Consider the following 14,043-nt stretch of genomic DNA (forward strand, 5'->3'; position numbering starts at 1 on the left):
TTAATATTTGTTTAACCTCGCTTCGTCCGTGTCTTACATGAAAAATCTGCATATAAGTCCGATAGCTTCGGACTGTAATCGAACCTTGGAAACATAAAATTGTTCAATTGATCGAAACTGCTGCCTAAAACATATCCATGTCCAAGTATTGTATTTCTGCAAGCTGGGGGTTCAAAGCAGTGCTACGTGTTTTTATGTGTTCACAAGTTGTTTACAGAAATCATGTAAGTTCATAATGTTGGGTTCATCGAGGGGCTCAAGACCACAAATGAGGTTTAATTTCGAAATTTTCCTTTTGAGCCCTAGTTATGAGCCCTACTCTACATATCCATACACATAGTGCTTCCATCCCGCTTTATAACCCATTATCGTATTGCACATCAAGAGAAACGTGATATTCTTGAAAAACGAATTAATTGTGATTTTTTGTTTCGTTATTTTGTCTTTCAGTGCCAGAATGGGTGTACAGTATGGCAGGGAGCAGTGCTGGACAAATCATGTCAAGCTATGTGTGTAAGTTGAATAATTTGATTCGCTCGTTACCGGAAATTATTCGGTTTTAAATGAATTCAGTAGGAATTCAGTTCCACAGTCATGAGTTAACTTTGATTTTAATGAGTTCATTTCTAATGAGTTAAAATGTTCAAAACTTAAGAACTTGGTTTCGGAGAGTTTGTAAAAACTCTTTTACTGTTTTCGTTCATGATGAAAGTTGAATGGAGAGAATTTTTCATTATGTTCATGCCTTTCGCGCATGTCAGCAACGAATTCACTTTTTGAATTGACGCGCTGCTGAATTCTGTCTAAATCTAATAATTCGGCAAAACTGAAAAATCATAAAATTGTAAATTGCATTCTGGCTGGTTGCGGCCGACCGGCAAAGTGGCCAATGGTGGCGTTCACTGAGGCTGAGATAATTCGATATTAAATGGCTCCGGTGTCAGAGCTGCGGGCGAGGAATGATTAACTGAAATCCTCATCGAAGATACATTTCACTGACATTTAGTTGAATTTAAAAACATATCTGATCCCTGAGGGGCTGCTGAGCTTACTGCGCTAAATCTTCTACGTACTAAGATTCTGAAAGATTGAGTTTCATAATAAATAATGTGAAATTCTTTTTGGAAAACTAGGCAGCTTATTGTGTTATCCATATTCTTACTGTGCGGCCTTTTTCGATAGTCAACATTATTGGAGGCTAAAATGTTAATAATTTGTTTCAGGCTCGCGTAGGCGCATACCCATACCATGGGATAGTTAAAACTAAAAGATATATATGAATTGAAATATCAGGTTTTCGCGTAATGTTATTTTTTCTGTAACTGACTCCAGCTCGTGTGCACCTGATGCAACGAAGCTAATATCGAGTTAAGCCAGTCACTTGAAGATGTCAGTGGCGGACGTAGGCTCGAATTATTACCAAGTAGTCATGTGCCGAGTTGTGAATTTATTTTTACAACCAGATTAGGTTCATTAGAAAACATATCAGTGCAATTAACGTAATGATTTGTATGTAAGCGTGAAACGTTCGAATTCAATGAATTCTAGACTTCACAATAAATGAGCGTCGCTTGTCAGAATTGTGACAAGTCAAATGTTACGTCGTTATGCATTTAAACACAAGATAGAGACCCGTGTTTATGGGTGAATTTTTACTGAAATATACATAATACCTTAACAAGAGTAGCGCAGTCCACTTTCTTCCCAAGGTTTACTTAAACTACGGTGTTTAACCCGATTAGCGGAGTCCATGAACATGAAGATGATACATCTTGTGATAAAAGGTTAATGTCAGGTAGATGCACGTGAGATGGTGAATATTTTCATTAATGATATATGAAAGAATAGGCGATTTTTTGGTTGTTATTTTACTCGAGTTTGATCGGTGGCCTGATGAATCAGCTGCCATCAATCATGAGATCGCTGAGATACTGCATGGATAACACGCATGCTGCTTTGACCCATGAGAATTAAAAAGAAATTCTCCGCTATTTTACAGCCATTATTTTCTTTGGGTGGTTTGACAAATCCATTTACCGTCACGATCTTATTATCATTTTGCTACCGAAATTCGTGATAAACTGATAAGTTTCCTGCCAAAAAAACGGATTCATCTAATAGAAAAAAACCGTGAAATCTAACTCTTTATCATAAACCTTGCTTTGAATAACTTTCTGTTGAATTCAAAGGTTTGAATTAAGAGTTGTTTTTTCTATAAAACTTGCTTTTCCTTAAATATCAACTCTTGGTATTCCGGGACTGACTCGTAGCTCGTATAATAATCTCTCCGTTTACATTCCGTCCCGTTTAACGCTCCAGGGATACGAGTAAAAAACGACAATACAATAGGCGGTTTGTGAAGGTATACTGGGCTAGTCAGAAAAGACGCTCGTAATCATGTTATTACAAACGAGTTTTTCATCAATTTCGAGCGATTCTGTTGATAAATACAGCGGCAGATATCGTACACAGATGTGTGGTCGATCTTAACCGGTATTTTAACCACGCGTAACATATAGTAAAACATCGCTTATGTAATTCACTAGAAAATATTGCATAACGCGAGTGCGCACGTTCGGGCCTTCAAGTGTCCTTAGGAAATTCAATAGACTGAGGAAAATTAGTTTTTTTAAGCTAATAAAGAAATGTGAAGATGGAAGCTAGTTTATAGATGGGTTCTCGTTACAAATTGTTGGTGTCGATTTTCATTTGTTTTTATCAACTCAAATTATTTTCGTGGTCGATGTGTGTTACTTATTACACGCAGTCTGATATCGTTCAGCTTATCATCAATTGGCGTCTCGTCTCAAATTTTACCAATCGTTCTTGAATCAATGGCTGGATGAAAGTTGGCCAAACTCTCTCCTTCGCGGTCTCGTCGTTTCTGCGTAACGTAAAACCCATAAATAATATCTTTTGAAGGTCTGATTAAGTCGTGACTTGAAGAAGAAAAATCTCTGCTGGTAGCGGCTCGAGATTAATGCACTAACGGGAGGACAACGGGATTAAAGACCAGGGTTAAACTAAGGAGATTATTCTTTCATTAATTTTGCCGCGTACTTTTTTTGAACTGCATTTAACTTCAGGTGCAGTAGATAGAAAAGAACCTGAGAATACCCGAGAAGCATTTTCTAAAAGTTGGAACAAATCATTTTGTCCGTTCTTTTCATAGTATCGTAATTCATTTACGGAAATTTCCTATGCGTCCTGAAATATTTGGTACGCAGTAGGGATTTTTTTCCACTAATGTCAGGGACATTTTCTAAGCCTATTCATTGTTTTTGCACCTAAATAACATTCGACACGTAAACAGTATTCATTGCGATGGCTAGGATAATATATATATATATATATATATATAAAAAATCCCTACTAAAAAAATCCCTACTATATATATATATATATATATATATATATATATATATATATATATATATATATATATATATATATATATATATATATATATATATATATATATATATGTATGTATGTATGTATGTATGTATGTATGTATGTATGTATGTATGTATGTATGTATGTATGTATGTATGTATGTATATATATATATATATATATATATATATATATATATATATATATATATATATATATATATATATATATATATATATATATATATATATATATATATATATATATATATATATATATATATATGTAATACACGAAAAATAAAAATCCCGCAGTAGATCAAAATTATTTATTAACAGTTATCGGGCAATTAATTATCTGAAACAATCTGACCCAATTTCCGCGTATGGTTGTAATTAATTATGGCGTTAGTTACGGTATTAATCACGTATATACGTATGCCCTTTATCGTAGTTGCTATGAGATGAAGACCACAACATCAGAATCACGTGTTTTATAGAAAAATAACCCGCTATCTCCGCTGAATATAATTCATTCAAATCACGTGCTGAAAAATGTGAGATCGTTTCAATAAACCGAAATAAAAATTCTGCAAAAAACTGCACCAAACTTATAATATAGGTATGCTGTTTGAATATATATCAGCTTTCATAAATTTACACGTGCGTAGAATGAACATTTGTTTAATTACTGATTTCAAGTAAGTTGGAAAGATGCATTATCATCTTTGGTTCAGGGTGGGAACAGGGTATACGGAGGTTGTATCCTTGATCATCGTTGGCCGACGTGAGAGCTTGGTGCGGCGCACGGCTTCACTCCAGTATCACATCAATCATAAAACTGTAGTAGCACCGCTAATGAACCACTGTGACCGAGGCTTATACTTATCATTTATGTTTTAATTAATGGTGTATTGTGCTATAGCGGCATGTCTCGGAAGATGACGTATGGACTGTGACCGATAATTGATCTCGGGTGTTTGAAATACGGCGTCGTGCGATACGCCGAAAACATGCTTAAAAAGCGGTGATTTTTACGACGCTTTCGACGCACGCAGGCTAAAGTACGTCGTAAAGAATCGCTCAGAAAATTATATCAATTGATCCGCGAATACATGTACCGGGCATAATTACACCATGACCCGTAGTAAACAGTAGTAGTTTTTACGACAGGAGCCGCTTTGAATTTTACAATTCTCCAAAGAATCATCATTACATTCTACACGAAATGAAGTATATAATGGAAATAAGATCGTTGGATGAGTTATAACTTTTATGTCAAAAGAAGACAATACGTATTCACTGCCCTAATGGCATACGCCCAGATATAACCACATTTTCATTGCTATCAAACCAAAACCCAGCAGGTTTTTAATCAATATCTCAAGCAACTATTTTGGAATGATATCAAACCGAACCTAGACTAGGTTTCGGTAAATCTGTAAACCCGATAGAAGGCCGGTAAAGAGTTTGGCATCCGGAATTGGTATTCCGAAACTGTAATACGTTCAATCGAAACCTGCCTAAAATTGTTAATGTATTGTGTTTGTTCGTGTATGTTAGCGAGCGCGTGCGCGAGGCTCGATCTCGGACCTCCGGCCTCGGAGGCGATCATCTAACCCATTCGCGGCCACCGGATCGGGGCAATCGTTCCTCCTTCAGAACTAATAGTTAGCCGTGACGTTTCTTGACAGAGAAGATCTGTTTTGAACGATGTGTTTTATAACGTAACCGCGGATTCACACAGAACTCTAGATGTGACAATGAACACGTTTAAACAGCGGCTGTAATTCGATGAGATGTTTTTTCTACTGATGTCCCTTGAGCGAAGCGTTAAACAAACCGCTGTGAAATTATTATCCGTTACTGTCGTGTGACAATCCAATAAACTAATAACCTTTTACCGTCTGTTCTCAGACGACAATGCGAGCGTTTTTGATTTCTCAAATGCCTCCGTGTTTGTGCTAACATCACGAATCATAAAACAAGCATTGACAAATTTTGAAAAGCATTAGCATCAGCCTTCGTCGCTGAAGAATCGACTCATCTGTGATTTCTTTTCGCAGCGGCGTCGACGAGCTATCTTAGAATAATCCGCTACTTCGATAACGGTCGCTATTGTGATCGACGATCTCCGTCGCTCGTTCGCTTTAACGCCGCGAAAAACGTAACATTTCTAATAACATCAATTGCGCATTCGTCTTGTTTCGGAACTCCGACACTTGTCAAAGGACGTCGGATATGTCATATCCTCGAGGAAAAGCTTTAATCAAAGGATTTAATAAAACAAAGTGTGTGAACTGATCACCTCCGTTTGCTTTTTTAGCGTCGAATTTGTTTGACAGATATCATTTCATGTTTCCTCATGAGGAAATCGCCCATAATGCGCCTCACGGCTCAAACAAATTAAAGCAAACCACAATGATGCGGGTATATACGGAGTACAGCTGTGGCCTGTATGCACGGCGTTTCATTGTGATGGTTTTATGAAAATTATATGGGAACGATTCAATGACATCATTCTGTGCAACTCGAAATGCAACGGGGACACGCGGATATTTAGATTTTATTAGAATGATTAGAATACCATTTTCAAACAGCTGGCCAGTGCTCATCAACTATCTATTAGATCTAATTTTTGAAGTATGCAATCTTCGGCCTATAATCTTCGGTTTCCTTTTACGATTCCTATTAGTATGAAGATAATCTTATGAATATTCCAGTGCTTTTGGGAGCATTTTCAACATAATCACCGTTTCTTGGACAGATTTTTTCCTGACTAATTCAGTTTGATATTCACCTCAGACATTTTGAGATCTTCATCGCGGCGATTTTGAATGATGACATGGTAAAAGATCGTCGAACCACATAAATCTACTCGTAGCTAAATCATTAAATGTTAATGTAGATTGCACCTCAGGTGAAAGTGCAAAGATTTTTATGGTCATCATTTGCAACGCAGCTTACGTTGTTTCGGGCGCAATTGGGACGTGTAAAAAAGCTACATTATGTATAAAATCTCAATTCCACACGGATCTGACCGATAGAAATATGATATCATTATCTAAAGCAATTAATAGTGTGGCCATTAATTCGCGAATCCAGTTACAACGCGGATGTAGAACTGATAAAGCAGCACGGACCATACGAAGACATCTGGTCTAGTCAACATTGAGATCCGGTCATTTAGCTACAACATTGAACTCTATCATTACACTTTATGTTCTGTGAAATGACTCCAAACCAAGATCCCGTCGCGGATTTGTCTCGCTCCTTCTTTACTACGCACAAATCAGGAAATCGTGGTTTGATGGTTGCCAGTGAAAGAATCCCATTTAACTATCTATATTTGGAAACACTTTATAAGCCATGAATTGTTTGAAGAATGTACCGTCTATCGAACTTGGTTGTAGTAAACTTGTGAAGAAGATATTAGAAGTGACATGTTAATGGGTGAACATACAAACGATCAATTGGAATTAAAATTGTCCATTATGGTTTTACGTCTAACCACCTGGCTATTCCCATCACTAGTTTTGCAATCCTATAAAGTGTTTCACTTAGCATTACGCAGAACATTATCTTGTGATAGCATTTCCATCTTTTTAGAAATAAAAGCAGGAAAATGACTTAAATAACTGGTCGTATTTCGAAACCGAGTTGGCCATATCAAATTTGCTGGACAACTTTTCGCGATGTATCTCAATGACAGCTTAATTGCTATCAATAGAAAAATTCTATTGTTTTTTTCTGACAATAAACCTGTTGGTTTTTGTCATCGAACTAATGTCACATTGTGAGGTACAAATCAAATGCTCTCGCGGGTACGGTTTGTGACAAGTTATTTTTTGTTGGTGCGCAAGTAATTTTCTACTATCTCGCGAAATTCGATTGGTCCACCTTGGGACTGGTTTTATTTATCAGCGAGATTCGTACCCGATGAAATGAAGCAAAAACAATTGTACGCGACTAATAACTGAGACTGGTTGACTCACTGACTCGCTCGCCACATATAATACAGCTATCTTGACAGTAGTATTTTCGTCTTTAATACGGGAGATGTAATTAAACTTTCCATTAATCTGATTGAAATCTCAAACATCCCTCGACATGGGAATAATATGAATTTGCTGTCGGTTTAAATGCCGGAAAACGGAAATCGGTGGGATATATTTCAAATAGAATTTCAGATTAGCGCTCGGAGATTTGAACATGTTAAATTTATATCGTCATATGAAACGTTCAAGTCGTCGGCGCGGGTTTGATTCATCTGGAAAAGCTGAAATTATTTTATTCTAATGCCGCATTTTCATAAAATATGTACTAAAATGCGTTATTTTTCCTTGAGACGTTTAACCCTTAGGTGATAATAATTTGTAGATGTAAAACTATAGCTGTATGTTAAGGGATTTATATTGACAGTGTGAGGGATCAAGAAGGATCACGATGTCTATTGGTGGTTCCAGTACCATATTCAACGGCCTCATTCAACATGTATGTAATAGAAACCATAAGTTGCGTACACACAAGTGCCTTAGACAGAGTTCATTTCTTTGTGAACTCCCAATTTCAAGGTACAAAGTCGTCTAAGTTATTTGTAAAGCAAACTTCAGTTTTGATTAGCTAGTCTGTGCAAATTTTATCGACCTAATATTAGAAATCACTCCGTCATTCGATTGACTCTCACTATCAGCTGGTTAAGATTCTTGATTTCCTGGTTATCATTTCGCCTTCATTATTTTCTCCGATCGGAAAATTGCTTTCGTAATAAATAACGCGGTGGTCGGTGAATGGCAGGATGATCTAGTGACATTGAGCGGTCAGTTTTCGTACTCGCTCATAACTCGCCGGCTGACCAAAATGGCATCAGGACCGCTCAGCTATAATTCTTATGATTGATTATCTGGTGAGATTATGTGTATGGATAGATTTGTATGCGCTACTGTAATCACTGGCGATTAAAACAGCATGACCAAGCGCGAGAACGATCCGAGTATCCACGTAACCAACCGATCGCTGCGATTGATGATGATGGTCAATATTGCAAAGCAACCACCTTGTTTCAAAGAATCTTCTTTTTTAATTGAGGAAGACTTTCAAATTTTTTTTATCATCGAATGATGAATTGAATGCTCTTATATCAAAGTAACATATCATTTTGGGTTATGCAATTATTGAACATTATTCAACGAATTACGCTGTTGGTCAGCGATGACGTTTTGCAAGCATCTCGACAATGCATCATATCTAATAACTCATAGTGTACTTAAGTTTCCTCAATGTTTGGTGAATACATTTTTATGCCGTGTTCAAAGCTTGAGCCGCAAATGGGAAATGAAAGCAAAAAGCCCTGCTTGCCTTTGGCATTATGCATCCATAATGCCTCTATTTTGGATTATAACGCTGTACGCGTAAATAATGTCTGACATAGCACATTTACGTCATCGTAAGCTGTTTATTCTTTCACAAAATGTGTATCGTGTTTCTTACGATAAGATCGAAATTAATCGTTTATTGCCTTCTTTTATTTTTCTTTGCAGAATGATACAGAATTCGCATATAATAAGGTAAGGCATAATACATTGAAAATCGTTGACAAGAACAAAACAAAATAATTTATATTTTACACTTCAACAACAAAATTGTATTATATAATAGCATGTAATTCGTATGAATATGCTTTATACTACGTTCATATGAACAGTTGAGTTTTTCAGTCGCCCTATTATTGGCACGTGTAATTCGCATTGTATCGAAGATGGCTGTTTTTTAACGGTTAAGTTCTAAACAAAGTGCTTTCACGTGTAGTTTTTCTACGCCACTGATTGTGTTTTACCTGAAATATAGTTCAAGTGCAGTCGATTTACGTATGCTGGTCTAACCTACGGGATGTTTAATCGACGCTTGTGCAACACGCTTTTGTCTGACACTATAAAGAGCGCTAACAATCAACTTCTGCAAATATTTTCATTGCAATCTTGTAAAAATATGTGATGTTATGATACACTACACGTGCGGCTTCATAAAATTCATAAAATTCTTTAAACCGCGATGTATATCGTCCCAGTTCTGCTGGTGATTTCGTGCTACGATTTTTTAAAAATCACTTGGTTTTAATTAGTTGTGGATTGTTTATAGAATTGAGCCAAGAGCCTTTTCTTTAAAGTGTAACCAGCCACTGAGTTTGAAATGCAGATAAAAATCGAAACTTGATAATTGGCGCTTGAAAAGGTTTTCGTTAAACTTGTGTGTGGAAGTAGTTTTTTTACTATAAGAAAAGTTGGTGTGGGAAGCTTGAAGCGCGTGCTTATAAAATGCGAAAGCATTTGATGTAAAACTGTGCCGACAGAGATCATGATAAAACCATTAACTCTAAAATGTGTAAAGCCTTTGAGGACTGATCAGATCTGACAACATTACCGCCAGCCTGGTCACAGACCCTGAATCGTGTCCCCCTTCAAGTGCTCTTACCTGTGTTTGCCTTCTTGTGTGCACTTATTGGGTTAAAAACCAGCAATTACGGGCGCCCTTGCTTCGCTTCTAGTTATGATGTCACCTGCCTCGGGTATAGTTCATGTTGTCTTCGTTTGTAACGACTTCGGGTTCGAAATTAACGAGCTTTAAACTCCCCCAGCAAATAGTATACATGCCGCGGAAATCTTCGGATGAAAAAACAGCTATTCATTCTCAAACAATTCGAGTGAATATGAATCTTTCTGGTCCGAAAAATTAATTCAAGGGAAAAATATTTGCCAATTATAAAGCAGTGACTCATTGCGTACACAAAATCAAATTATGAAATAGGACTTTCAATATAATACGAGCTTGAAAGAGACCCATCTGTGGGATTCCTCACTGTGGCTCAGAAATTTTCTACGCTTTCATTATACGTACGAATTATATAGGATGATATATCATTCTATATCCGTGTTTATTTTTGTTGTTTAGAAATGTACATAGACAAACTTGAAATACATTACATCATTAATTTGTTCAGCGGTATACATCACTTTCTTGTAAGCGAGAAAAAAATGAAAAGATCATCATAAAAGCGGTTATGTTTGGTGGTTTGTTTTGTTTCTGCTGAAATCTGGCTGAACAGGCAAGGGTTTTATTCAGTGGTCAAAAGACGCGCTAATGAAGTTTCGCTAAGTATGAGTCAGGAAGTATTCATCAAGGGAGACTGCGGAGTTAAACCATCACAACGACGCTGGTGCTGGGCTCGTGATGATAGATTCGACCGCAATTCACGCATTGTAACTTTGCGCGCGCGCGCGTTGCGTTCGTTTTCATTAACCTTTCTTTCAAGGCGCTCTACGAGTGGTACCTATTTGCAAATTCTACGCCAGTTGTCTTGATAAAATTACGACGCTGATTAGCCATGTCCTGCTTGTTGACAATCTTCCGAACTGCTATCAACCCACTTCATTTCCACTACTACCTACTATCAGTAATTAGCTGACCTTTCGTTGTATGCCCCCATACACAAAAGGTGAATAATGCAATTTTTAAGCCGTGATTTTTCTACCGCGTCCATGCTATTTCCCTCCCGTATATCATTTATTTTTATCAATCCAACTTGTACCGTTATCCAGAAAGTGATAATTGCTTACTTCCTTCGGCCAGAAATTACGAATAAGCTAAAAATTAACTTCGTAGAAACTTGATAATTACGGTATACGTTTTTCCTGTAAACAAGGAATATTTGAATATAGTATCTTTTGAAAAATGGTCGAACAAACGAAATCCATGGCAAAATACTTGATACTCAATTTGATTTTATGCAATGGCTTGATTTATTTTCAGGATCAGTACTGTGTCACTGGATGTAATGCCGCCTTAGATATATATACTGAGGATATTTTGGGTGAGTCTGAAACTCGATATCATCAAATACTTAAATCCTATCATTATCGTAGTAGTTAGAAATATATGTATTTGATTATACTCGAAGAGGCACTTCATGGATCTAACGATTTTTGTCGGTTCATCTCAAATAAATACATTTCTAATATGTAGCGTAACTTTTCATTTTCATTTTACAGAGGCTTTCGGAAAATTGCCACCGCCTGTGTTAGCTGCATCTAGTCTTACAAACACTTCATTAGGATTGCGATGGAGTGGTAAAATGCTGCATAATGTATCGTATATATTACAATGGAAATATACAAATATAAGCCCCAGTGAATGGCAGGTGTACGGGAGAATCAATTCGGGCCGCGTTACAGTCAAATATCTTCGCCCGTATACCCGATATCAGGTAATAACATGCAACATATCCATTACGATTATTACTGCTTTAACAGATTTCCGTAAGATCATCTAGAAAATGCATATATATGATTGCTTTTGTTTCCTGCTGTGGATAATGATAGGCATAAGATGGATCAGGTTTTCGACTTGTTCGCGTTGAAAAGTTGGCATCGGTATCAGTGGAAAATGAGTTTTGCTAGTTACACCTCCGTGACAGGCGAGAAAATAGGATAACGTGGCTTGGATAACTTCTCCAGCCGCTGACTTACATATTTCAATCTGGAGTTGATTGATTCACCAGGCGATCAACTGTTGTGATTGCAGTTGTATTATATCGTAAAATGCCACTGAATTTAGGGGACAGTACTTCGTTGCGATGAACGTTATTTGTTTGAAAATATTAATATATTGACATGACATGATGATTAAAAAATACGATGACACATGAATCGTACAAGATGGCTGGGAACCCACTCCCTTCATTAGATATTACTACAAGCATGCGGCTTGGCATTCTGCTCAAGTGAATTGCAATGACCTGCAATTATTTTATGCAGCTACTGAACAGAAAAGTAATTTGTGACGCTGCCGGATAATTACCAGTATCTGCGGGTTGTAAAATGTGTCCTGCGCTATAATTGTGCCAGTCGCGCGCGCATTGTCAGTTAGGAGTCAAACTCTCATCCTTTTTGAAGCATTACGTAAAATGCGGGAAACCATCACCGGGGTTGTATTAGGTTTTATATGAGCGCATTAAAGTTAAATTTCCTCGCGTTGGTTTAAATTACATCGTTTATAGTTAGAAATCGGGTGATTGGAGAATTTGGTTTCATTGCATTATGTAGGAAAATGTATAGATAAAATTCCTTTTCTTCTTAGTTCCGTATAGTAGCAAAAATTACCTCAAGACACATGGTAGAAACGCCAGCAACCATTCCAATCCTTACTAAGGCTAGTGGACGTAAGTTTCCAATGCGTTACCTTTCTGTGGACTTTGGCTATAAAGATAACGTGTCCATTTTCCATTTACAGAATGTATATTTCCATAATCTTTGTGTATTCATCGTGAAGAAAAACATCATGATATTCAGTCAAATAAGGGAAGTTTTAGAATTTTATGACGTTGAATCCCTTTCGTTGTAGCACCATCAACTGAGCCCGTGATATTAAGTATAAGCAGTCCATCATCTAGTGTTATTCATCTATCATGGAAACCTCCTCGTTTCACTAACGGTCCATTGACAGGATATCGACTTTGTCTACGTCCTCTCAATAACAGTCTCGATGGTGAACTACTGAAAGAGGTGTCCGCATCATTGACAGCTTACACCTTTAGTAACCTGCAAAATAATACAGCATACGAGGTTTCATTATTGGCATGGAACTCCGAGGGGCGCGGACCTGATGCCAAAGCAGAGGTTGTTACCCAAAAAACTGCGGGTGAGCCATTCATTTCCGAATATATAATTATCGTTTTTTGAAAATAATTCTTCGTGGAAAGTTCGTTATAAGCAAGAAAATAACTTCTAAAGAATTGCATATCAAGTTCGCGAGTCGTCTCTATCTGCCGTAGATGGCAGCAGCTCCAGTACTGCCTCAATCAGTAATTATAACAGCCCTAAAATAATCTTTAGGTATCGTTGCTGTTCCATACATGATACTGGGTGCCGATAGCATGATACTGAAAAAAGATATTCGTGACGTTTTAACTTATTCCAAAACAATGTATGACGGGCCAGAAAATGTTCTGATATTTGGTAAGTATGAACGCATCGAGATGTGTGAAATAAAATATGACACCATTCAAAAGTATGAAATAAAAAAATTTATTCTTTGCAAACGTTAAAGATATAAAAAAGAAAAGGCATGGGGTTAAGCACGTTTATATGCATAAGCATGGGTCAAAAGGCCTTGTTCTTTTCTCTACGTCGTGTCCTTTGATTAAGCAAAAGGGGACATTTGTTTTATTTAAAAATCCCAAAGATCTTTTTAAGTAATTTCAATTGGAATTGTCCCCTGTTGTTTCTCAGTTCTTCTAATGCATATATATATATATGATTATATTATATTCAAATTGAATATTTTGTATATGTATCTAAATGTCTCTGTCTTGTCTGTACTCGAGTCTAAATTGTATGTATCAATTACAACATTGGAATCAACTTTACACCACACGCAGCTTATATCATTTAGCTTTTCACATTACATCGATAAAAGTCTCTGTCTATCGTTCTTGTTATGTGATATTTAATTTTTCAATATATTCTTCTTCTGCGTACAAAAGGAAAAGTTATCGCCAACATCTATTGGACGATACAAATGAGAGGTAAAAATAAATAAAAATCCAAAACCCGGATGCGATGTTGTCACTATTACACGTGTGTCTGTGTGTATT

The 14,043-nt window shown here is 36.8% G+C and overlaps 1 protein-coding gene across 1 annotated transcript in view; it reads left to right on the plus strand.

Moving 5' to 3' along the window:
- Positions 1-462: 462 nt before the first annotated feature.
- Positions 463-14,043, plus strand: part of LOC141905124 (proto-oncogene tyrosine-protein kinase ROS-like) — a 31,068-nt gene continuing 17,487 nt past the window's right edge. Inside the window, exons 1-7 of the mRNA XM_074793898.1 lie at positions 463-513; positions 8,936-8,962; positions 11,202-11,262; positions 11,441-11,655; positions 12,528-12,609; positions 12,792-13,088; positions 13,283-13,405. Coding sequence (XP_074649999.1) covers positions 508-513; positions 8,936-8,962; positions 11,202-11,262; positions 11,441-11,655; positions 12,528-12,609; positions 12,792-13,088; positions 13,283-13,405 — 811 coding nt within the window. The 5' untranslated portion in view covers positions 463-507. The remainder of the gene's footprint in view (positions 514-8,935; positions 8,963-11,201; positions 11,263-11,440; positions 11,656-12,527; positions 12,610-12,791; positions 13,089-13,282; positions 13,406-14,043) is intronic.

The sequence above is a fragment of the Tubulanus polymorphus genome, chromosome 1 (assembly GCF_964204645.1).
Source record: "Tubulanus polymorphus chromosome 1, tnTubPoly1.2, whole genome shotgun sequence".
Classification (NCBI taxonomy): Eukaryota; Metazoa; Nemertea; class Palaeonemertea; order Tubulaniformes; family Tubulanidae; genus Tubulanus; species Tubulanus polymorphus.